Here is a 26,221-nt window from a genome sequence, read left to right as displayed (position 1 = left end):
CTAAATGTGTTTACTTCATCTCCATGCAGACATCTGACCTATGGGTAGTTCAGGAATCCTGAGATAGTACCTGACTGGGCTAACCTTATCCCTGGGCTCAATGCGGTGTGGGGGGCGAGGGGGGGGCACAGATAGGTGGGGACCACTGTAGATTCTGGTTCATTCTTCCCTTCTCCCAATGAGTGGCTAGCTGAGTTCATCACTACCCAGCCAGAGACTCAATTTCCCAGTCTCCTTTGCAGCTAGGTTTGACCACCTGATCAATTTCTAGCCATGGATGTAGGCAGAAGGGACTTATGGCAATGATAGACTTGGGCCTCAAGTATCACACGTTCACCCTCCTATCTTTCTCCTTCCCATGAGTTGAGATGTATATGACCTTGAGACTCAACTTTGACCATGGCAGACAAGCTCAATATCCCAGGGTGAAGATTGACCAGGGAAGAAACCTGAGTTCCTCAAATGCTCTTATGGAGTCGAACATCCAGCCCCCCTACTCGGGCTGTTAAAAGAGAAATAAAGAAAGATAGCGATACTGTATTGTTAAATGTCTTTTTTTCATCTTTGCCTTTTTTCTTATCTAAGACTTGGTTCTTAGGTTCTTTGTCTCTAGCAGCTTTATGCTGGGTCTTTCGAAACACAGTTTTGTCCATTTGAAAGAAGCAATGAATCCCAATGGCAAAAACAGAAAATGGCTATGCTACCCTCTACGTTAATTGAATGGGAAGAATTTGTTTCACGGAAAATGACTTTGCAATCCTTGGCAGTTCCATCGTTTATTTTCTGTTCCAGAACTGCACTTTGGAATTCAGCCCCTTGTTGGTGACTGTTTGCTGGGTACATTGTTACGCATTCTCTCTGCTGTGGAATTCAGTAGTTTATTACTAGGGGACGCATCTGTGTCTTACAAATGACTTTGGAAACTATTTCCGAGATTATCTGGAGAAGACTAGAAATGTGTATGTAAGGAATCTAGCGCTAGGAAAAGTGTGGTGGTGGAAGCATACATGATTGTTGTATTGTTATGTCTACCTCTACGTAATGAAAAGTCAGCTCAGGAAATTCTGTAACTATTGCGCCAATTTCAGAAGATGGGCAAACCCACATTCTTCCACCTCTGTAACAACAGAAGAGAAAGCCCACGATGTGTTTCTATTTTCGCGCCATATAATGGTGTATGAGTTGCTACCGTGTTGTTCAGCTGAGAACCTGTCCCTGGAATTCACAAAACAGTACATGGATAGTGACCGCCATTGGAGAGTAGGAGAGGCTCTATCAAGAAAGGTGTTTTGGTGCTAACGGGGCCAATGGGAGCAAGCAGCTTTGTAGGTGACCAAGCCAGCGCAAGAAAGGCAGGGGGAACAGACGATGAGGGCAACCTGAGAGCCTTTTCTCTGCTCTCCTGCACCTGCCTCCACTGTATATAACAGACCTTCTTTAGGGAGATTTTGGAGAGCCTGGCCAGATGCTCTCGGCCTTTCTCTGCTTGTCACGCAGAAAGTACCTCAGAAAGGTCTCTGCTTGGGATCACTCTGTCAAATTTTATTTTATTTTATTTTATTTTATTTTATTTTATTTTATTTTATTTATTTACTTATTTAGTTTTTGAGGGAGAGAAAGCGCGCACGCGCGCGTGTGTGTGTGTGTGTGTGTGTGTGTGTGTGTGAGCAGGGGAGGGGCAGAGGGAGAGGGACAGAGAGGATCCCAAGCAGGCCCCATGCTCAGCACAGAGTTGACTCGGGCCTAGATTCCATGACCGTGAGATCATGACTTGAGCCGACATCGAGAGTTGGACGCTTAACCGACTGAGCCAGCCAGGCGCCCCTCACTCTATCAGATGTTGACCTATCAGATGCGTTGCCAAACGGCTCCCCTGAGCTTCTACGTACATGCCCAGCTCCCTGGACAGCTCCAGCTGGATGCCTCGTTGTACTTCAAACTGCTACCCTCAAGTGTAACCTTATTGTGCGACTTCGTAATCCTGCCCTGCTGCCTGTGAACGCCGTCTCTAAGGCGACACCACCACCCACACGCGCACCCAGCAAGAGACTCAGCGTCCTTGTCCCCACCCCAGCCCCGTCCTATTTCTCACAGTCACCAAATTCTGTTGATTTCCCTCCAAGTCGTTTTTCAGAATCCTTTCTTTTCCTCCATCCTTCTTCCACAGTTCCGCCCCCCCTCCCCAGCCCCATCGCTTGAACATACCCCCATAGCTCATCTGGACTCCCCACCTCAAATCACGGCCCCTCCCCTCCATCCTTCACGGGGCTGCCGAGTGGTACGGGCCTGCCTGGGGCCGGCTGGCTTTTGGAATGCTGTAGATTTTAGAAAGGCCATACACGATACATGCCATATGCTAGTTAACACCCCCAGCAGGACCCGAGGTAGCAGCTCCACTTCCAAAGCACGAATGTTTCTGCTCAGAATCAGGTATCACATTCAGCGGATAAAGCGTACACATGGCTTCAGACTAGTGCAGGTCAGGTTTTGCGGCCTCGAGCTCAGATCAGATTCGACTTTGTCACCTAAAGTGTCAAACCTTAGAGCTGTGTTCTGAACTTTCTGGGTTCCGCGGCGGGCACGCCCAGGGACCTTTCACCGCACTGTTCTCTTCACTTTCCGAACCTCTGTGGTCCCCTTGGCCTATTGGACAGATCCTATTGCAACTTCCCAGCTTCCCATCACCTGGGCTCCCTGCACTTCCTCGGGGGCGACATCCGCTCTTCCGTTCCCCTCTGCCCCAGAGCCCCTGACACGGTGCCCCAAGTGCGCCGTGCTCTTTCTTGATTCCGCGTCTTTGTTCCACGATCCCCTGCTGGGCACACTCTTAGACTCACTGCAGGCGTCCCTTCTTTTAGGGTTTTTGCCCACAAGACAGCACCTTGTCCTCCACTGGCCACACAGCATACTGTGTTGACATGGTTTGTTTTTGTATCCTGGGCTGGCAGGGCAAGCCTGGGTCTTGTTTGCCTCTATATACCCACTACCTACAAAATGCCCGGGGACTGGGGAGCATTTAGCAAGCTTATTGAGTCACGTGAAAAGCACGGCTCCCTCTCCTCACTTTCTCCCTGGAAGGTATTTATCCTGTTTTATTATAGGTGTTACCGGGGGGATTGGGATTCCGTAGATGGCACTTTAGGTTTTGAAGTTGACGTTTTCAGATAGCCATTTACGCATCAAGAGCTGTCTGGACTTGGCCTCTGAAGTTCATAACTTCAATTCAGGAGTGTTGGTTCAGCTGACAAAGAGAACCCCGCGTTCCCTGCAAACCTTCACCGACTGGTACTCGGTACTTTTACTCGGTGAGCTGCTGCGGAGAAATTTGGAGTGTGGGGCGGGGTCCCCGGGAGGCCGTAGAGGAGCGGGCGGACAGTGGGGTCTGCAGGTGGCCCTCGTGGCCGCAGTCTGAGCTCCGTTGCTCGATTGACTTAGTGACTTAACTTCTTCGAGACTCTGTTTCCTCCTTTCTGAAGACCATAGCAGACTAAGAATGGAGGCTGATAAGCTCGGTAAATCTACAGTGGAACCATTCCTATGCTTTGGGCTGTGCCATGAACTGGGTCACCCGGGGCAAAGACACTCCAGCTAAGCTGCAAATACGGTGGTGAGCCGGGACAGCAGGCTGGTCTGTGATATGTCAACACACAAACAAGGTGTGAGTAGTGGAACGCGTAACCTTGCCATTCAACGTTCAGAAACTCAGAAAATGTTCTCACGCACCCGGGACGGGGCAGACTTACGTCACAGCTGCCCACACGGAGGCTGAAGTCCTCTAGGGGAGGTGGGCCGCGAGGAAGTACCCCCAAGGGTAATTAGGGAAGCGTTGCTAACAAACAGTCCAGCAACTATTTACTTTTTTGTTTTTGTTTTTCCTTTTTTAATTTTATGATGTTTTATTTATTTTTGAGAGGGAGAGAAAGGGAGAGAGACATAGTGCAAGCTAGGGAGGGGTACAGAGAGAGGGAGACGCAGAATTCGAAGCAGGGTCCGGGCTCCGAGCCGTCAGCACAGGGCCCGTCGCGGGGCTCGAACTGACGAACCGTGAGATCATGACCTGAGCTGGAGTCAGACGATCAACGGACTGAGCCACCCAGGCGCCCCACTTTTTTGTTTTTAATGGACCAGAGTGGCTTCAAGGTTATCCCTGTGATAATGTCACTCTCAATGAGTTGCATTCTGATAAGCTTTTTTTACAGTGGAAGGAAAGGGGTGGAAACGTATTAGTGGGCTGGACATGGTGCATAAAATTCTAGGTGCAAATAAAAAAATAGCAAATGAACGTATATATTAAAAAAGCCTGAAGTGCACACATGAACTGGCTTGGGAAAAAAAGTTGAGAATCAGTGAATATGAGACTTTTAATAGAAAGGCTCTTCTAATGCTAAAATTCTGTGTCTTACAATCAATAACAATGATGCTTCTAGATCTTTGGCGCCATGACTACATTACTACATATCATTTTTGGTAATAAATGCTTTATTTTATTCTGTTTCTTTGCAGTCTGCTCATTCACTCAGCCTTGCATCCTGCCAATATTCATGGGACAGTGACCGTAAGGCAGGCACTGCATCCAGGGCTGGGAAGTCACCAGTGAGCAAAACTGATTTCCACTCTCACTGAGCTTCCAGGCTACAGGAAGGGAGGACAATGATCCGTGTTGTTTCCGTCAGAGTAGTACGTGCCCAGGGTAGACTGGAAGCCAAAGTATGGAGAAAAATGGCGGGTGTGCCTGGGGGGCTCAGTCGGCATTGGACTCTTGATGTTGGCTCGGGTCATGGTCTCAAGGTTGGTGGGATTGAGCCTTGCATCGGGCTCTGCGCTGAGAGTGGAAGCTGCTTGCGATTCTCTCTCTCTCTCTGCCCCTCTCCTGCTTGCACACTCCCTCTCTCTCTCCCTCTCTCACCCTCAAAAGAAAAAAAAAGGGATTTCCTCTTGCTGAATTGGAACATTACTTCTTGGTATCTTTAATTTCTCTCTCCCTCCTCTCTCTCTGTCTTTCGAAAACCCAACACAACTTTTCCAGCATTCTTCATAAATTGTCCTTTTCTTCATCTTCCCCTCATTACTTAGGGATTGTGCCTCCTTGTACCATGCGAAATAACTTCCCGCGGGTGTTTACATGTTTCCATTATTTATAGGCTGCTATGTTTTCTCCTTTGCTCCTCACCAGTCACCACCCAGACGTGCTGTACATAGTTAGTTATTTTAATCTTTCCCAGTAAATCAATTCTCCCAACCTCCCCATCATTTTTATTACTCTTCTCTGAACTCCCCTCAGCTTTTCTACGTCTTTATGGTATTGAAGTGCCTGGAATTTAATGTAATTTTCCAGGTGGGGTTTGAGAAAGGCTATTAGAGAGGGACTCTCACCTCAGTTCTCTGCTGATGAAACCATTGGGAACAAAGCCCAAAACTACATTAGCCTTTTTGCTGCTGTATCAGCGTTACTAACTCATATCTAATTTTCTTTTTCACTGTCTCCTGCCAGCAATTTCTCACAGCCTTAGTGGTTGCTCAGGGGAGAGAATGGGCTTTGGTTTTCTACGGCGGTTTTGCTGGTTTGTAGCTTTCAGTCAGGAGTCCGCACCGAGAATCAGAGGGAGAAAAATCACGAAGCAAATCACACACTCACTGTGTGTGAGTGTGGGGCCGTGCTCTGCGAGACTTACTCGTATAGTCTATTCAGGACTCGGAATCATCTGTAAATAGACTGAGGAGACTAAGGCTCAGAGACATTAGGTAAGTGTCAGGAAGTCACCTGGCTAGAGCGGGCACCACTGGATTTGAATTGGAGTCAGCCCGAGCCAGCTTGACCACAGAGCCTTTGCTTCTGGGAATCGGCGCCTCTTGGGGAGGGGGGGAGGAGAGACAGAGGGGGTAACAGGGCTGCAGGGAGCATCCGAGGCATGTGACAGAGAGTGCCGGAAGGGAGCACAGCTTCAGCGTTTACTCACCGAGGAATCACAGCAGGCACCGTCTGGGCCTCGTGTCCTCGTCCTGGTGAAACGTGGCTCAGCAGAGGGCCACCGAGAACTTCACATAAGTGAGTGATGGTGAAGTCCCCGGACGCAGTAGACACTTCCTACATGTTATCACTTGCCTCCTTCCTAACTCCACTGGCCAGAAGGTAGCTTCGGGAGTTGCCAGAACCGGAACTCCACTGGCCGGTTTTGGGAGTTACCAGAACCGGAATCACACGCAAAGCTCGGGAAGACAGACCCTGACAGAGCAGACCTTTCAAAATTTCCATTCTGGAATGGAATCGGCTAACATCTGAGGACATTTCTAGAAAGATCTGCACTTGAAATACATCCTAATGGTCTCTTGCCCTCTCTCAGCAACAGCACCACTTCTTGGCACCCCACTTTTGTGTCTCCTCCTTTTCAGATCAAAGTTGGGATCGAGTAATTTAACTTTATTTCTCCAAATGCTTGCGCAAACCTTGATCAGATATATATGGAGAACGGAGCCTGATGGGGGATGTTGGGCTGCAAATTGTATGTGTGGTGTGCGTAAGTATGGCCTTTTTTGAGAAAACATGAAATCTGTATTTTGGAACCATTACTGCATTGGGAGATATTGCTGGGATTCCCTTTTTCTGTTAATTCCCAAAGGCTTATTTTGTGCAGTACACGGTGTAGCGGAAAAAGCATGGTTCTGGACTTACCTAGATCTTGAGCCAAGCAGTGTCACACGTAGTTTTGTAAAATTGGGCAAGTGATTAAATCCATTTCATCCTAAGTTTTCTCCTCTTTAAGTTAGAATTCCTGCCCGTGAGTGGCTGTGAGGTATAAAGGAGATAACATACGCTTCACGATCTAAGCAAGTGCCTTGATATCTAAGCAAGTGCTTCACAAATGTTGTTTTTCACTTCTGCTTATCTCTGGCTCATATTCTCCTTTATAATTCATGTGCTATATGCTTTGCCAGATGACCCACATATTAGTCAACACTCCCAAATCATCTACCGTATGGTCAGAACTGTATGATGTGTATTGTCCACCACCATCACCATGACTGTCACCACCATCACCACCAACATCACCACCAACATCACCACCACCATCACCTCCACCATCACCTCCACCACCACCATCACCTCCACCACCACCAACATCACTATCACCACCACCACCACCACCACCACCATCACCTCCACCACCACCATCACCACCATCACCGCCACCATCACCGCCACCGCCACCACCACCATCACCTCCACCATCACCATCACCATCAACATCACCATCACCACCACCACCACCATCACCACCACCAACACCACCATCACCGCCACCATCACCACCAACATCACCACCACCATCACCACCACCACCACCATCACCACCACCACCACCACCAACATCACCATCACCATCAACATCATCACCACCACCACCACCATCACCAACACCACCACCACCACCACCATCACCACCACCTCCATCACTGTCACTACTACCACTGCCACCACCACCATCACCACCAGAACCACCACCAGAACCACCACCAGAACCACTGCCAGCAGCATCACCACCACCACTACCACCATCTATGACTACTCTCATGATCTTGCGCAACCACCACCATCCCATCACCGGTACTGCTACCACCGTCACTGTCACCATCACCACCGCCACCAGAACCACCACCAGAACCACTACCAGCACCATCACCAACATCACCACCATCACCACCATCGCCACCATCTATGACTACTCTCATGACCTCGCGCAACCACCACCATCCCATCACCGGTACTGCTACCACCGTCACTGTCACCATCACCACCACCAGCATCACTGTCACTACTACCACTGCCACCACCACCATCACCACCGCTACGACTACCACCAATACCACTATCCGACCATCACCAGCGTTACACCCCCACTGCCATCACTTCCTCTACCAGCACTTGACAGGACACTCGGTGTGTGCCAGGCACTGTGCCAAACACTTTATAGACATGCTTCCATTGATTCTTCACAATTAACCTTGAAAGTAGGTACCACTGTCATCTGAGAATACTGATTCCTGGGGAGATTAAATTACTTTTTCAAGGTCATACGGGACAAGAGAGAGAAAAAAGAAACGTGAGCCACGAGGCCTGCCCTGAGGAAGTGTATGATCTGTTGGGAAGCAAAATTAATGCATGTGCAAAGTTAGTGACCTTGAGAGACATTCCGTAGTGAGTACCAAATGACATGCTTCAGGTTGGAAGTGCTGCCGATGTGTGGGGGCACAGGGACTGGGAAAGGTCACTGTGCGTGTTAGCTCCTTTTGTTTTTGGATTTAATACTTATTCAGGTCCCCTTAAATTCTGTATGGATACATGGGGGCAACAGAAATCTCAGGCAGTGGTTTGGACCTCACAAGGATCCAGGATAAGGTGTACAGACAGTGTTCTTGGGGAAAATAGACACTGAGTTAGGCCAGCCCCATTGAAAGCGAACTTGGGAGGCTGTACTGGGTCCAAGGCTGCTCCTGTAACAGGGCAAAATCTTGTGGCCTGGCAGCAGCAGGTGCTCTGGCTCCCTCGCTAAGGCTCTACTGTTAACGTAACTTGACCACTTGATGTTTTCGCTCCTGGGCCTCTGAGCTCTCTCCCTCTCTCTCTTGATCTTCTGTTCACGTTTCCAGGAGAGGGGATCTCACTGGTCTGCCTGTACCTCACCACCCTTAATGCCGCAGAGCTTTTGCACCTGGCTAACTCATCTGCCCACCGGCATGCCTGTCGACTGTCCAGATGAGATTGGGAGCCCATCCTGATCCAGCCGGCTTTGGCCGATGGATCTTAGCCACACAGAAAATGGCCGCCTCTGCAGAGCCCCCTGGGGTGGCTGTGTCACCAGGATTGGGATCGCAGGTTTCTGTCACAGGGGAGCTCTGGGAATGGCAGGGCTGTTGACTGCAGCGGGGGAAGCCCCCGTGAAGGAGTGGAATTTGATGGGTAGGAGTTTCGGAAGGGGCATTCCAGTTTGGGAGAAAACCATCTTAGAAAAGACCTTGAGGGTGGACTGAAGTCAGCTTTTGTTAGAGGACGCAAGGAGAGGAATGGTGGGAACCGGGGGCGGGAATTTAGACTCCATCAGGGGCCTTACAAGTCAGGCACACACGTTTGGACAATAGTCGAGAGGCACTAGGGAGCCATTAGGGGTTCTGGAGTACAACAGAGATGTGAAAATGGTACTTCAGAAGAACCCGAGTGGCAGAGATATGAAGCAGTTTGGAACAGACAGGATCAGGGTCAGCGACTCCCATCAGGAGGTGGTTCCATTCATCTAGATGTGTGGCCAGGAAACAGAACAGAATTCCTGTTCAGAGAGGTTTTCTTTCTTATGCTTAGGCACCTTTTAAAATTTCTAGCCCTCTTGCAGAGGCAGGCAATTAACATGTTCACATGACACTCTGTTTATTACACAACTCACACAGTCCGGTTTGAACCACAACAAAAGACCTATTTGAATGAACTCAAATCATAGAGTAGGTTGGTAATGAGTCACAAGCTGTTTTAAAAATAGCTGTTTTGTTTACTGAATTCACCTGTTTGCTAAATGCCTGCATTTAACTTCCATACCTCTTGCTGTGATGTTTTCTGGTTTCTTACCTTCCGTTTTTAAGAATGCCACGCTCACTTCTGGCAGAAGCCACCTCAGTGGTGATTGTTTAATTGGCATGTGTTCTCACACGCTGCCGGAACACCACCACGTTAGCTACCCAACCCTCTGTGGCCCCTCCAGAAAACACAGTGCACTGCATACGTAAGTGAGCTTGATTAGCTTTTCTTCGAGAAAGTACTTCACGGTCTCTAAAAGCTGAAGATGTAAGATTTAAAAATACGATTAGCAAACAATGCACGCCAGTGATGGTTCTGCTCCCTCTGAACTAACTCGAATAATTTGATTTTCTATTGTGTTTTGAACACCGCTACTTAATGTACTGCTATTGCTATGAAAGAAATGTCCTGCAATTAAATGAGGAAACACATGAATATTTGGAGATCTCCTACATGCAGTGGTGCGAAAAATAAACGTGTAAAACTAGATACGTAAAATGCGAAAAACAGCGCGTCTTAGAATTGGTGAAGTAAGAGAGATTACAAGAGTCTTTCGAATCATGTTTTCAAATGGGAAGTGAACCAGTGATAGCCTCGATTCTGCGCCAAGCTGTTAATTTTAATCCTAACCTAAATGTTATCTAACCCTATGGTTAATCTATTCTTAACCCTAACCAATGCCCATCCCCTCTCCCACTGCCCCTGTTCCGTTGGTCACTCCATTCTTTCAATATTACGATAGAAACTGTTCATATCTGATGACTTGCCAGCTGTGTTGGTTTGGGTGCTACAACAAAATATCCTAGACTGGGTGACTTAAGCAACAAACACCTATTTCTCACATTTTTGAAGGCTGGAAAGTCCAAGATCGAGATGCTGGCAGATTGGTGTCTGGTAAGTGTCCCCTCCCTGGTTTGCGGACTGCTGACCTCTTGACTTCGTATTGGATCCTCACATGGAGAGGCCAGAGAGGAAGCGTGTCTTCCTGTAAGGGCACTGATCCCATCGTGCGGGCTCCACCCTGGTGATCTGATAACTGTCCAAAGACCCTGTCTCCTAATACCATCGCCACCCTGGGGGTTAAGATTTCAACGTAGGAACTTTGGGAAAACGCGCTGATTCAGTCCACAGCACCGGCTCGACTGTGATTTGATTTTCTACTGTGTTTTCAACACACGCTGTTGACTGTAAGATCCACCGTTACTTGATGTGCTGCTATTGCTATGAAAGAGACGTCCCTTTGTTGGGATCTTTGTCCTAATTTGCCTGGGATCTTGTAACAGCTCGTTGTTTTGTCTCCTTGCTCTGGTCCCACCCTCTTCTACTCCACCATATTGAAACCATCTTTCTAAAATCAAAATCTTATTGGACGGGTTTTCTATTTACTAATTTCTTTCCTCTACCTGGGATGTACGTTTTTTCCTTCTTGGCCCGGCAGAGCCCCAGTCCCTATGTTGCCTTTGTGAATTCGTTTGTGACACCGTGGGTAGATTTTTGTTGCCGTGTCCCTTTATGCTCCCACTAGCACTTTGTCCAGAAATAAAACCCATGGCCTGGCCCTGGGTGGAGATGAAAACCAGGGCACGTGCAGGGTCGGTGCTAACGGATGAGAATGAAAACGTTGTCTGTGGTCTGACTAGGAGAGTTCTGGGTGATTCTTGAGGACCATAAATGGGGTTCCTAAAGAGACCCAGATGTGAGCAAAGAGGTTGTGTAACTCTTAGCAGGTTGGGAATAAGAATGGGTGCCTGGTGGAAAGGCTGATGAGATTAGTTTCCTTGCTTGGCTCTTTTCTTGGGGTCTCCACATCTGGATCAGCTCTGGATTTAGCGCAGGCATCGGCAAACGATGGCCCACAGGTCACATCTGCTTGCCGACTGTTTTTTTGCAAAGTGTCACTGGCAAACGAGCATGCCTGTTTGTTTCTGTACCATCTCGGGCAGCTTGCTTTTATGCTACAACAGCTACAGAAAGTAGTTTTGACACAGACGACGTGGCCTGCCGAATCTAGGCACACTTACTGTGTGGCTCTTGACCGAACACGTCTGCTGACTGCAGATCTGAGACATCTCAGGGGCACCATCCCATGGCACCCAAGGCTCGAACACTTCTTGTTGCCCCTAGAAAAAGAAACAAGCAGAAGATGAAATAAGTTAACGAAAATAAAGAAGAAGTTTCAAGTAGCCCACAAAAAGAAAAATGGCAAAAACAATAAAAGCGGAGGGCCGGTTAAGAAACAACAAACCCAAGGTCCTAGCCAAGGTCTAGGTCTGCATGAATCCCTTTGAAAGTGCCTGGAAAAATGCCGTGTGTCTGCAGTGACAGTAGAATCAATAGCCAGGATCAGAGGTTTGCTTTGAGGGGTGAGAGAGCCATGGACGGGCTGGCCTTCGGTACCTGATGGGGACGCTTGTTTTTAACTGAGGGACACCAGCTCCTCACCATTCTCCCCTCCCCGTGCCCTGTTCCTTCTTCCCTGCTGGGGATGCCTCACGTCAGGCCCGCGACGTGGACGGCTGTCTCCTTTCTTCCCGCCCGCGGTCCCCCTCGGCTCTGAATTGTGCTTTGGAAGCCTAAGCTGGGCATTTGGGAGGACAGAGTCCGGGGCAAGGGGCCTCTCCTGTCGGAGGCGGCGCAAACCTCCCGCGCGGCCTGCTGAAAAGCTGAGCCGTTCCTGAGAGAACAGATGTCACCCCGAGAGCAGCAAGGGCGGGTTCGGTCGGAAGCGAGCATCCGACTCCCTGGCAGGCTCAGTCTAGGGTAGCCCGGGGCCTGGAGGGAGCCGATATTTCTGTCTCCTTTCCCAACTCTCGTCTTTGCTGTTTACATTCAAATGTCATCTTTTGCCAGAGGTATCTGCTGAGAGGGGTGATGGGGGTTCTCAGGTAAGCGGCTCCCAGGCACCAAGACCAGCCCCCCGGGTGATCTGACAGCGTGGCTGGCATCCAACAGGGCCATATGTCATGTAATCCGAACCCGGACCCTCTGCCAAGCCGGGCTATTCTTACTGTCGTTCAGAGGCAGGTTCCAAAAGAACAAATCTAGAAGCGTTTGTGGAATTGAGGTGCGGTCGAGACGATGTCCGAGGCAGAAGTTTTCAAATGTGCTTCTGATCAACGATAAAGAAGTCAAACGGCCCATTCGTCAGGCGTTTAACTCAGGGCCGTCCTTGACCAGGGGACGGTAGGGAAGAAGCAAGGCAGGGGGAGAGCCAGGGAAAGTGTGCAATCACTTGGTCCTGAGATCTGGAGCCACGGGGCTCTAAGAAGTGATGTGGAGATGGTGTTTCCAGCTGGTGCATCGAACACCAGGTCATCCGCACACAGAGCCTGCCCGCAAGACCTCTCTGTCCCCTGTCACCTTGAGACCTGTGAGGAGACGCCCTCTGTGCACACCCCTCAGCTGTTTGTTGCTCTCCCATGGGTGACTTTCCTCAGTTCACCTAAACACGTGGTATCGGGGACTCACCCTGTTTCATCTGCACAGGGCAAGCAGTGTGTGTGTGTGTGTGTGTGTGTGTTGCAACAAGTATAATGTGAGAGGAGTAAGTTCACTGCTGACAGGATTTAGAGAGAGAAGTCATGTGCTCTTGGGGGACGAAGAATGACTTGATGGAAGTGAAAGTGGGGACATGAGATGGGTCTTGAGACGGGGATAGACTTTCAGTAAGAGAAAAGCAATCAGGTATAGCGCGGAAAAAAGCAGAGGGGTAGGATAGGAGGGTCGATGTGTATAGCTTGCCTTGAACGGTGGATAGGCTGTGGTCAGGGGAGCGAGAAGGGGCACGTTAGGTGAGATCCGTAATAGTGAGGATTAAGCCTGGCTGAGGGTGGCAGAAAGCCAACGGTAACAATGGCTCAACAGGATATAAATCTGTGAAGTCCAATGGTCCCCAGGGCTGGTATGGTGCCCTGGTTCTGTCTCTCTTCTTACTCCACTGTGTGGGACTTTCGTTGGTGGTCTAAGACTGCAGCATCATATGGTAGACATCAGGGTGAAGAAAGGGACCAAGGAGCAGGTGGTAAAGGCATAGGTGTCCTATCTCTTAGAGAGCCTCCCAGAAACTACTGCATAGAACTTCACATGCATTCCATTGGCGAGAACTTAGTCACATGGTCTCACCTAGCCGCAAGGGGTCCTGTGAAATACACTCTTTATTTTAGGTGTCTACATCTCCAGCAACACATTGGGGGTTCTTTTGCCGTGGAAGGAGGAGAGAATGGATATTCAAGGACAACTGGTCGTATCTGTCCTAGATTATGGGGGCTCTTGAGTGTCAGGTGGAGAAGGATATACTAAAGTTCAGAGGTGATAGGAAGCCGCGAAGCTTTTGAAGGGGGGAGTGACGTGAAAAGGTGTCCTTTAGGAAAGTCAATCTGCCAGTGTGATTAGACGGATTAAGATGGGGAGAGACAGAGATGGGGACACTGTCTACTGCAGTATTTCGGTGAAGGACTAATGGTGACGATGGGAATATAATGGGGATGTAGGTTCAAGACTGTTTGCAAAGGTAATACAGCCGAGCTGGTCAGTTGAGAGGAAAGCGAAGAAAAAGTTGAAGGTGATGCAGAGGTTTCAAAACCTGGGTCCTTGGGAGAATGGAACTGGTAATATTTGAAGTGTAGACCAGTAAGAGGGGCTGTGTTAGGGAAGATTGTGGTGACTTTCGAATACGTTAAAGTTGAGGTTCCAGCAAGGCTTCCAAATGAAGTTTAAAATGAATAGTTAAACTTGTGGGTCTAGAATACAATGGCAAATCGGTTGCTCATGAGCCACACTTGGCTTTCAGAAGGAGTTTGTCTCGCGCTGGGTAAGCTGCATGACTTAAAAACAGCTGAGGGGCACCTGGGTGGCTTAGTCAGTTACGTGTTCGACTTTGGTTCAGATCATGATCTCCTGGCTCACGAGTCTGAGCCCCGCATTGGGCTCTCAGCTGTCAGCATCGAGGCCACTTAGAAAACTCTGTCGCCCTCTTTCTCTGCCCCTCCCATTTGTGCTCTCTCTCTCTCTCTCTCTCAAAATAAATAAATAAATAAGTTTATATAAAAAACAGCTGAATTAGTCGTTAATTAACGGCTTATTAAAAAATCTGCATTTTTGACTTCTTTTGGAAAAATCTTAAGATTTGGAATCACTGGGCCCTCATTCTTGCAAGACAACAATTGGCTTGAGTTGAGAGTGAAGAACGTGCTTTCTGCTTTGCAACAGTCTCCACCACTCCCTCGAGTCCAGCCGGGTGTATTTGTATTTATATTTATATTTATATTTATATTTATATTTATATTTATATTTATATTTATATTTATATTTATACACCAGCCTGGTATACATATTATTTATATTTCCTGCCTGGCTTCTGTAGGTATTTGGGTATTCAACCCCTATGTAGGGCTTAGAAAACACGTCAGAGCCACAGAAGCAGGCCCAGGAGCCATGATTTTAGGAAGACAAAGTTGAAGCCATTGAAACGAATGAGACCGCTATAGGGGAGGGTGGAGAGATGGAAAGAGGAGAGCTCTAGAAACTTTGGGGCATCCCACATTTGCAAATCAGAAGACGAGTGGAGCCTGTAATGTAGACAGGAGGGAAAGTATCGTGTAGGCAGGAGGAAACCCAGAGCAGTATCATATCATAGAAACCAGAGAGTAAAGGATTTCGAGATGGAAATCAGCCAGTGTCAAGTGTTACCAGAAAAAGGGAGGAAAATGAATCTCAGCCAAAGGCCACTGGCTTTGGAGATTCAAAGGTCTTGCAGAGTTTCAGGAGAGTGGTGAGGGCAGAAGCCAAAGTGAGACACTGCTTTGACGTTCCTATTAATCTGAGTTCATCACTAGAAAGATGTTGGCGTCTGGAGGAGAGGAGGGCACACCTGTGATTGGCCTTGGTCTAAACTTCTCACTCACCTGGTGAGAGGGGACTTCTCACTCACCTGGGGGTGGGGACGAGACAGGAGGGGAGCGGCCTGTTCTCCAGGGAGGAAGACGCTTCTTGTATTCCACATCTCTAAAATGCCGGGTTCTTTCGATACGTTCCCTCATCTAATCCCCACGAGAACCCTGGACTTAGGTCTCATTATGTGCATTTGTACGGATGGGGAAACTAAAGCTTACAGAGGTTGGGTGATCTGCTTCAAGAGACTCACACAGTGACAGAGCTGGAGAGTTAGGGTTTGAATGTGGGCTCTGTCATCCCTGTTCTTTTCACGCACCAGCCATTTCCATTGTCTTGAGGGGGGAGCCGAGGCACCCTTTCATCCTCTTGTACCTAGATCTTAGCATATTACCCACCTTCACTCATGGCTACGTTCAGCAAAGGACCTTCCTCATAACTTCGTAGCGCTATTCGGTTCAACAGCGACATCTTGCTCTAAGGGTGTGCCGAAATGGTTAAAAAAAAAAAAAAACCACTAAAGTTTTGAGGTGAAAAATCACTTCTTTTGAGTCTCTTCTTATTTAACACACAAAAGGTCTTTGCTTTGTCCCAGTTACACTAACATCTCAGTTATTTCCGAAAATTACGCGCCATGAATAATACCCACGTTACCGCCATGAAAAATAAAAGTGATCTGTGTGAATGCGACCAATCCATGAGTGGACTGGATTTATTTCATTATGATCTCGCAGCATAGGTCAGAATACCCAATCCTGTCTTGTGAGAGGGAAGACGAAGGCAAAGGCATGACCCTCCTCATACAATACGTAGCTCACGGTGGGTACAGTTCATATTTCAGTGGATGAGTAGTATTCTCAATGGCAAGGTGGTAGACAACTCTGTCCTCTCCCACCTACCCTACATCCGCTGGCTTTGAGGTGATGAAGGCAGAGCTCAGGAGTCCACGTTTGCAAAATCTCCCTATTTCTATCACTCTCTCTTCCCTTCGGGGGATCGACGACTGGCATAATAAGACCTAGTATTTCTCTAGCACTTTGCGCCAGTTAGTGTGATAAATGCCTTGGTGTGCACTCGCTCTTTTTATTTTCGAGACAATGCCTTTTGGTTTGTATTCTTAGTGTCTCCGTTTTACACATGAGGAACAGACAGCCTGAGGGGCTGGAGGATTTTGCCCAAGACCACTCAGGAAGCGACTGAGCTGGTTTCAGATTCAGCCTTACCCATGTCCCTGCGTGCCTGCTACGGAGTCGGCTGTCCTATCAGTGGCCAGGACCAACCAGTGTAATTATCAATCGGTTCTCCTTCTGAGGCAGCGCGGGGTCCTGGTGAGCTCGCCTCGTGTCAGACCCAAGGGTCGCTTCTCCGGTGGCCTGGCTGGATCTCTCTTGGGGAGAGGACTCTTCGCTTCCATTTTCAAAATAGGGGAGTTCAAACCAAGGACGGATCCTGATTTCTGGGCCCTGAACCAGGGAGCACAGTCCAACAAAGGATTGTCCTCCGAACCGTGCCATTTCTTCCGTGGAACGTTTTGCCGGGGAGCGACCGTGAAAACCTATTTGCTTCTGTAGTGAACGATTTTTGCTGTTCAAAAGAACAGAGTGCCGATGCAAAATTGAGATCACCCTGGAAAATCCGGGGGAGCCTGCTCGCTTCCAGGGCCCTCCCGTCGCTGTAATTGTGAGAGTGGTTTTGTCAGGTTGGGTTGGGCACAGGCAGCTGTATGGCTCCGAAATGCAGATGGCTTCTCCTTTGGGAAGGGGCAGCGCTCCGTCAGGGACCCCTCGTGTTAACAAGAAACATAAGGTGGGGATGGGCAGGGGGCTTAACAAGGTATTTATCACGGCGATTGTGCCCAGGGGTTGCTCACGGTGATTGCTTCATAAATTTTAGCAATCTTCCCTCCTCTGATTTATGTGGCTCTTCTAAAGGGCATTGTTCGGCAGTACATTAATGCGGATGCCAAATATAGCTGGAAGGAGCCCAGTGCTGATGATCCGGTGCCCGCTGGAAGGCAGGCATCTGCCAGTCAATAACCTACTTTTGTTCCCGTCTTTCCTGCTAGAATATATCATGCCGTAGAGGCTATTTATATCCGGAAAACATTCTGGAAGTTGTTAGAAATCCTTCCTGCCGCAGCGCGCTGCCCTCCCAGGAGCTGCTGAAGTGTAAATGTGCAGCCAGGCGTTCCTCCCAGCAGCGCCTGGACTGAGTGACCTTCATGGGCTCCATCCTTCCTTTGCAAACAAAAACACCAACTTGGAATTTTAATTAAAAGGCAGCGAGTGGGCTATGAAGCTCACGGCGTTGGCTGAACTGCTGGTAATCGCAGTGTGGATTTGAGGTCACCCTTGCGGAGCCTGTAACGTTAACTTATCAGGGACAACGCGTCGGCCGAATTTAGCTCCAGCTTCGCCAGGAGGCAGAGGCTCAGAAGAAGAACTTTCTGGTGCATGAAACAGTGCAGTTAAGAGCACGGGCAGTTCTGTTAGACCGTGCCAGCCGCTGTCCCAAAGCCGGGGAGAGGGGGCTACATAGATCACGTCCTTTTGGTGGGGACCATGTGGAACCTATTGGTTGAACCCCGCAGCACCGGTCACCCAAGTGGGGACAGATGATACAGCCCTGATTGGCGATGCGGCGAGGCTCTCAGAGCCCTAGCGGTTCAGCTGGCCCATAAAACGAATTAAGTCTGCCTGAGTGGGTTGTTTTGCATTGAAAAAGTTATTTAAAGCCTTTTAAAAATAGCATTATTGGAGGCTGTTATTGGTTTGCATTACTTTGTCAGAAGGCACACACTTGTTTATTGCAAGGTCTGATTCCCAGATTTAAAACCACCTCTAACTAAAAGGATCATCCCTATCTTCAGACATTGGCCACCTTGAGTGGTCACGGTGCCTGGCCTCTGGAGCCCCGACGTGGGGGTGGGAGGCTCCCAGCCTAGGTCACCAGTGGGATCCCCGGGGAGCTTTCGGAACAAGCACGTTCCTGGGTTGGCCAACATACTGTTCGGCGAGTCCGGATCCGGGTTTTAAGGGGTTTCCAGAAGATTTTGATGATTGAGATCCTTAGGGAGCTCTCGGCCAGGGAGTTTTGGAAGTCCAGTCTAGTCACGGGATAAAAGTAAAAACAAGAGGAAGGAAAGGGGAGACTCAGATGAGTCCACCCGGACGATCTCCCGCTCCTCCCGTGAGGATATCGGGAAGGTCCAGCAGCCAGGTCGGCTTCTGCTGCAAGGGGCTTACTCTGTGCCCGCCGTGATAGTGCTCCACACCTTACATCCCTTAGTCCCAACCATTGTTGAGCAGATGGCAGTGTCCCCATTGTACAGATGGGGAGGTGGAGGCATGGAGTCATAAGTCCTCGCAGTAGAAGGTGATGGAGACGTTGGCTTGGCCCCCGCTGCCCACCCTGCCTCAGTTTCCTCTTGGACTGTGACAGACCAACCTGACCCCACGCAGCCACGCTTCCTTCGCCACCTGCAGCCACAGAACTGAGCCCCCCTACTTCTACGGCTGAGCGTTGGGGGGGGTGGGAAGCCAGGGCCCCCCCACATCCCAGTCCTCTGCTGCTCATAGCGTCAAGCCCCAAAGCTAACCCGAGGTTCCACACAAAGTTTGCCAGGCTCCCCAGTGACGTGGCCTGCTGTCCTGCACGCCGTCTGATGGATCCCAGAACCCGGGGAGGGGAGAAGGGGGCAGGGATTGTAGGGCTTCAAGGAGATGGGTGAGGTGTGGGATGGGAGAGGCCGCATTTGTAGGACTGGCCGATTTCTGTGGCGTACGTCCTCTCACGGCCTAACAAGTGGCATTGAAAGCTCCCGAACACCCGACCGCTGAAAATTGCGTGTCAACGATGAAGAGTGCGCCTGGTGTCTGTGACCAATGTCTGGGCCCGGCTGGCGCGTCCCTGCCTGGTCGTTGCCTCTGTCTGCCTCGTTTCCCACGCTCCTTTGGGGTGGCCTCCTCCAGCACGCCTCCGATGCTCTGATGCCCCTCGGTGTGTCCCACGCAGTAGGTGCTTAGTAGACGTTACCTGAGGGAACGGACCTGGCCTTCCGGGCCCAACTCCCACTGCACGAACAGCTCACGCCGCACGCTTCAGCCGGGCGCAGGGACCCCCGTGAGCCTCTGGGCTCGAAGTCACCGTTTTAGCGGGTCCGGGGTCCGGGCGCCGGTCGCAGAAGCTGTTCCAGTGCACGACGGGTGGGCACGGGCCAGACGGGCAGAGGGCCCGTCCTCAGACGCCCCGAAGCTCAGGTCCTGTGACGCGGCCCCAGAGAAGGCCGCCGGGCCGCGGGGCGGCCAGAAGCGAGCAGAGGTGGAGGGTGGCTCTTGGCACTGACCTTCTGCGCAGAGCCAGTCTGGGGCAGGTTGACAAACGGGGCCAGGTGCCGAGAGGGCAGCCGCAGCTGGGCACCGGGAGCAGCTTTTGGGAGCCGGACGCTGGAATTCTTAAGGCCCTCCTCCCTCCCTCTCACACACCACGGCCAGAAGCCTCTTAGAAGAGGAAAAGAGCGACGCGGATGTGGTCGTCCCTTACTTAACTGCTGTCTAGTAATATCCACCCCCCCCCCCCCAGGGCTTACCGTAGTGTTCACCCCACGTCCGACTGCTCTCCGAGACTCATCCAACTATCTGGAGCCTTCAGGCCTGTCCCTCCGCCCTGCCGCCTCTCAGCCGGGCCCCCTGAGGCCTCCTCGGATCAGGCCACCGTCTCTCTCTGGGGTCTTCCCGCCTCCGTTCTTGCACTCCTCTGGGAGTTCTTGCCCGTTATCCCCTGGGGCAGTTTCTAGAAGGAGAATCTGCCCCTCGCCCGGAGGAAAATGTCCGCTGTCTTCAGGGTGGAGGCCTCATTTCTTCGCGAGGCCTCTGGGCCCCGCTGGGATCTGGCCCAGGAACGTGCTTCTGGTTTCCTCTCCCGCACATCCTGAGCTCCAGGCCCACCGCCTGCCCTGGGCTTCTACGCACCTGCCCTGCTTGTCTTGCCCCGGCTGCCCCGGCCTCCTCATTCGCTCGGCCGGCTGCTGCCTGGCCCCCTGGTCTCAGTTCCCCTTTATCTCTTTGCCTAAACTCATCCTCTGGGGCCTCCCCCTGCCCTGAGTTCCTCTGCGCTCCCTCACACGTGCCCGCTTCAGCACCCCGGGGAGAAATGGTGACAGCTCCTTGTGACCCATGTACCCCGTTCACTCCGATGCCAGTGACATATCAAAACGCCCAACCTGCGGCAGGCACACACAAAAGGTGCTTTGAAAGTGGATTTGCTCTGGGGCACCTGGGTGGTGCGGTTGGTTGAGCGTCTGACTTGGGCTCAGGTCGTGATCTCATGGTTTGTGAGTTCGAGCCCCACGTGGGGCTCTCTGCTGTCAGCGTGGATCCTCTTCGGATCCTCTGTGCCCCCCTCCTCTCTGCCCCTGCCCCGCTCGCACTCTCCCTCTCTCAAAAATAAATAATAGACATTAAAAACCAAACCAAAACAGAGTGGATTCACTTCAATGGATCATTCACCTCTTGCCTGCTCGCCTTAATTATGGCAAATCAGAATTTGGGCTCCACAGCTCCCCTGAGGGATCGCTGGGTTGAGGGAAGGTGAGGGGCAGAGACACGACACGCGAAGCAAGCAGCGGGTAGCGTAGTGACAAAATCGCAAAGAATAATTGTGCTGCACGTGTGAGCGCATACGGCATTGGATTACAGGCCCTAGAGGACAGAGAACACTCACACCTAATTTGCCTCTCACACCGCCCCGCACAGTGCCACGGACAGAAAAGAGCTTGCAAAACACCCGACAGCTCAGGAAGCTAGCGTGTGTCCGGTTTAACCCTGGCACCGAGCCTACTTCTCTGGCCATAATGCATCAGCCTCCACGGGCAACCTGATTTCAGTACGGGGACGTTATTTTGCGCAAACATCAACCAGGGAAATAAACATCTGTGGTGTTGTGTAACCGGCTCATCTGGCCCCCAGCAGAAAGTGGGTCATTGAAACGTGGGTAGAAAACCGCCTAGGTGATGCCTTTGCTTGGGAAAAGACATGATTTAAGTCCCCTCTGTCGTTCTGATACCAGAGGCCATGGCACCATGACGTGGATGGCAATGTTAAAAGGACGAGACACAAGCCTTCTGGAAGACCTTGGCCCTTTGTCTGATGTGTCGGTTTTGATTTTTATGATTGATGATGCCGTGAGTCAACACAGCAGCAACACCCACAGCAGCCCGTGTGGACGCTGTGCCGGGCGGCTGTTGGACTTCCATTCTACATACTTTTCTCAAACCGACCCATGTGATTTTCGATAACAAACAAACCGACCCAAAGCCTTTGCCACTAACTCCGAGTTTCTTGATCACGGTTGGCAACTTCCTGTTTGTTTAACCCGGTGATGTGCTAACTGGATTCTACTGAGTTTGGGGAGAAGGGAGTCAAAAGCAACATCGTTATTTCATCCTAACGTGTGTGAGTAAGTCATACTCCGTTTCGTGGGACGTTTAATACAACTCTTCAGTAAACAGCAGTTTTAAGTAGGCTCCTGAGAGTGAAATGAATGCATACTCTAAAACTCAGCCATTCGTCTGCAGTCCTCGAGGAGGTACATTAGTGCTTTGGTTTGTCAAGAGCAGTGTCTTCCAAAACATACTTCGTAGCCTCGAGATCGTTTTGACTTGATTCATTGATACGAGGGGAAAGCGTTGGTTCATAAATTTTTAGGTTTCCAGTTACAGAGTCGCACGGAAGAATAGTGTTAACAGCCAAAGCTGCAAAGCCAAGTTCCATCAGGTACACGTTTGTCAAAAACAACCAGGGTAGAGATGCTATAGGAAAAATAAGTCACACGTACTAGACATTGATTATATGACAAGAGCTCTCCATGTATTATCTCATTTAATCCCATCGGGTAGTTACTATTTTTGTGCCCATTTTACAGACGAGGGAACTGAGGCTTATGTACATCGCCTATGGTCACTTAGTAAGCGGTAGGGCCAGGAGTTGAATTAGGTGATTTGGCTCCAGAACTTGCAAAAACATTCAGTCCCTGAAAGTGCCACCATGTACACAAATGAATGTGGGTCCATTTTAGTCTATAAAATAGGCAGACTTATACACCAAGATCCGTATTCTAGGTGACTCACGTGCTGAAAAAGGCTTCTCCTTCTGGTTTCAATTCTAAGGTAAAAATAAGATGTCTTTTATTTGTTCTGTGGATTTTTTCTGACCGTGTCTCCGGGAAAGTAAACTGGGTGGAGAACTGATGGGTTGATCTGAAATATGGAGCCCATGGCACTTGTGTATGTTCCAGAGAGGGTTCCTTGTGTTTCACCTCCTGCCCACATCTCCTTCTCCCTCCCCTCCCCACCCCCCAAGGTCAAACCCCAGCATTTCAGGGTGCTAGGTAGCTATGGTGGACTTGTGCCTTAATGGGATCTGTCATCCAAGTTCCTAGATGCTCCACATTCCCAGTGCCATAAACTTACCTGGGAACAATTGTGGGTTGGATTGTGTTCCCCAGAAAGCTATGTTCCTAACTCCTAACTTCTGGTACCTATGGATGTGACTTGATTGGAGATAGGGTCCTTGCAGATGTAATCAAGTTAAAATGAGATCGTACTGGATTAGGGTGGGTGTGGATGCTGACTGGTGTCATTACAAGAAATTTGGACACAGATATCCAGGGGGAAAGCCCTCTGAAGACCCAGACGCACGGAGGAAAGAGGTCATGGGAAGACGGAGGCAGAGATTGGAAGAGCTTCTTCCCAGATGCTGGGAGAGAGGCCAGGCAGCGTCCTTCTCTAGCGCCTTCGGAGGGAGCATGGCCCTGCCAGCACGTCGATTTCAGGTTTCTAGACTGCCGAACTGTGAGTCGGTAACTTTTTGCTGTGTTGAGTCCCCCAGTTTGTGGTATTTTGTCAAGGCAGGCTGAGAAGACTAACCTGCGAATCTTGTTAAAATACAGATTCCTGAGTGACCCCTTCCCGCCCCCGCCACGGGTGTCAATTTTGAGCCACGGGTGGGGCTCATGAAAGGGTTTTTTGTTATTTGTTTTTTTAATAAAGATGCAGATGATGCTGATGTGGTGATGGGGACTTATGGGGTCGTGGAAAGCGGACCAGCCTTTCAGCATCAAGACTCCAGAGCGTTTTGCAAGTTTATTTAATAGAACAAAAAAGATGCTTATCACTGTAAATGATAAATAAAGAAAAAGACAAAAAGCCATGCTACTGGTTTTGTAAGAGGAGGTGTAAAAGGAAAGTGAGACAGTGTTACAGATAAAGCCTTGCTATCTGCACACCTGTCTGGGCTCTGAGGCCGGCATTCAGGTTCACACCCTGTCTTATCTTTATTACCTTCTTTATCTTTAACATTCTCGAGTTGACCCGCTGGGGGGGGCGTTGTTTTGAACTGGGAGATACAGAAATATCTTTACATAACTTCAAGCTTGCCTTCTGGGCTTCTACTCCCTCGGTCCACTCCGTAGCCGGAAGGGTCTCTCTTAATCCAAGATCGATGTTGCCTGACTCTGCTTAACCCCCTTCCACAGACCGTCCTCTTCAGGATCAAGGTCCAATGCTCTACCATGACATGGGGCTCTTTGCATCTGGAACCCTATTCATGCCTCCAGCCTGTATCCCCAGCTGCACCACGTGGTCTTCTACCCTGCAGCCCGAACACTCTTGTCTATCCTCCCTCCGCCCCTGGCCGTCTTGCTGGTTTACCCTCCTGGGTTCCCCGAAGTCACTTCCAATGGGAAAGCTTCCTAAACCTCCAAGGCTGGGTAGGGCGCCCCTCCTCGGTGCCTCCAAAGAATCCCAGTTCACCCTCCTTGTGGCACGTGTCACACTGGCTGGACGTTGCAGGCTTGCTTCTGGCACCCCCCCCCCCCCCCCCCCCCCGCCGATCTGTGTGTTATGGACTGATGGTGTCCTTTCCAAATTTCTAGGTTGAAATCCTAATGTCCAAGGTCTTAGGAGGGGGGGCCTTTTCTAGGTGCCTAGGTCATGAGGGGCGCCCATGGGTCTCCTTTGATCCTTCTGCCACGTGAGGACACAGCAAGAAGTCTGCGGCCCGGAAGAGGGCCCTTACGTGAGCGTGCCAGCATCCTGGTCTCAGACTTCCAGCTTCCAGAACCGTGAGTTGTTTAAAGCTGCACAGCCTTTGGTGTTTTGTCGTAGCAGCCTGAGCAGAATGAGGCAAACCGTAACCCTGGATGTGACGCTGTTAAGAAATGGAGCTTCTTTAAGAGGCAGTTAGGTTTAGATGAGGTCGTGAGGATGGGCCCTCACGATGGCATCCGTGCTGGTGCCTTTATAAGGCGAGAGAGACCAGAGCTTTCTTTCCCCGCCGTATGACTTTCTGCAAGCCTGGAAGAGGGCTCTGGCTAGAACCTGACCTCGCTGGTACCTGATCTTGGATGTCCGATCCTCTAGAACTGTGAGAAACAATGTCTTGTTCGAGCCATGCAGTCTGTGGTGGTTGTTCCAGGAGCCCGAGCTCGGACACCATGGCTTCTGCGAGCATAGGGAACATGTCCTACCCCAATACCTGAGACATTGCCTGACACACGAGAGGTGCTCAGTGGGTGTTTTTTGAGTTAATGGCAGCGACACATTCTCAGTTGTACACTGAGTCCTCACTCCTGGCTCCCCGAGGCCAATTTTCTGCTTTTCCTCTGCTCTTGTGGGTGGGCTTCTGAGCGATGTCGAGAAAGTCGCACAAGCTCACGTGATGACTGCATTCACCACCAGCCCCCACATCCTAACTTCTGTGCTTCTCAAATCGGTCTCATCCATCCCTCATGGGCATCGGTGCCCTTCCTGACTCAGCGGTGCTCATGCTCTATGCCCCATTCCATCCCCATCACTCTCACAGAGAGGCTGGCTGCCCCAGGGGCCTCTATCAGCTCTCCTCGCTTCTTGCTGTCTCTCCCCTCCACGTCCGACCTCTCTCCCATTCCCTTTCTTGCGTCCCCTGTGGTCCCTTCTGTCACCTGGCTTTAGCCATAATCTCTTTAACTTTGACCCTTTCCTTTCCACAGACTCCTCCCTCTCCACTGAAAACATGCTTCTCTCTGATCCCTCCTAAAACTTATTTCACACAGTGCTTTCTTCTCAGATTTCCTCAACATCCACCCATCCATCCATCCTTCTATCCTTCTATCCTTCTATCCATCCATCCATCCATCCATCCACCCATCCATCCATCCATCCTTTGATCCATCCATCCATCCATCCATCCATCCATCCATCCATCCAGTTTTCTATCCATCAACCAACATGATATTTCAAATACATAAATTAAGATCAGGTCACTCTACTGCTTAAAATCATATAGGAGCTTCCCAGAGCACTTATGAGAAAATCCAAATTCCTTTTTCCCCAGGCCTTGCAAGATGATGTTGGTATCACACCATCTGGTTCTTGCTTACTTCCCTGACCTTATCTCTTTCCATGCGTGCCTTTGCTCACAAGCTGCACTCACACTGGCCTTTGTTCTGTTCCTTTGACATCTTCTCTTTAGGAAATACACAGTTTTCTACTTGCTTGGGAACTGCTCCCAGACTCTGCATGGCTTTCTTCTTCTCATTCAGACCCTGGCTCAAACACCACTTCCTCAGTGAGCCCTCCTTTGACCATGCAATCTAAATCAGCACCCAGACTTCACCCCAGCACTCTCAATAGCCAACTGGATCTCTTTCTTTTCTAGTATTTATAGAAGGATAATATGACATTTTCTTTGTCATTAGTTTGTTTGAATGCAGCTTGTCTGTCCCCCAATGCTA

At 50.0% G+C, this 26,221-nt stretch overlaps 1 protein-coding gene across 2 annotated transcripts in view; it reads right to left on the bottom strand.

Annotated features, from left to right (window-relative positions):
- LOC132682286 (uncharacterized) overlaps positions 1 to 20,527 on the bottom strand; it is a 36,424-nt gene extending 15,897 nt beyond the window's left edge. Inside the window, exons 1-2 of one of the 2 annotated variants that reach the window (XR_009611604.3) lie at positions 20,040 to 20,519; positions 11,584 to 11,682 (exon numbers count right to left, since the gene is read on the bottom strand). Coding sequence is in view for 1 of the 2 variants with exons in the window: in XM_081795551.1 (XP_081651677.1) it covers positions 6,968 to 7,555 (588 nt within the window). In the remaining variant the exon portion in view is untranslated. Of the gene's footprint in view, positions 1 to 1,649; positions 11,683 to 20,039 lie in introns of those variants that run through there. The other variant, XM_081795551.1, reaches the window with a different exon arrangement.
- Between the last annotated feature and the right edge of the window lie 5,694 nt (positions 20,528 to 26,221).

The sequence above is a fragment of the Panthera onca genome, chromosome A1 (genome assembly GCF_046562875.1).
Source record: "Panthera onca isolate mPanOnc1 chromosome A1, mPanOnc1 haplotype 2, whole genome shotgun sequence".
Lineage (NCBI taxonomy): Eukaryota > Metazoa > Chordata > Mammalia > Carnivora > Felidae > Panthera > Panthera onca.
The sequence above is the reverse complement of the archived record's forward strand: the minus strand, read 5'-3'. Positions and strand labels throughout refer to the sequence as shown.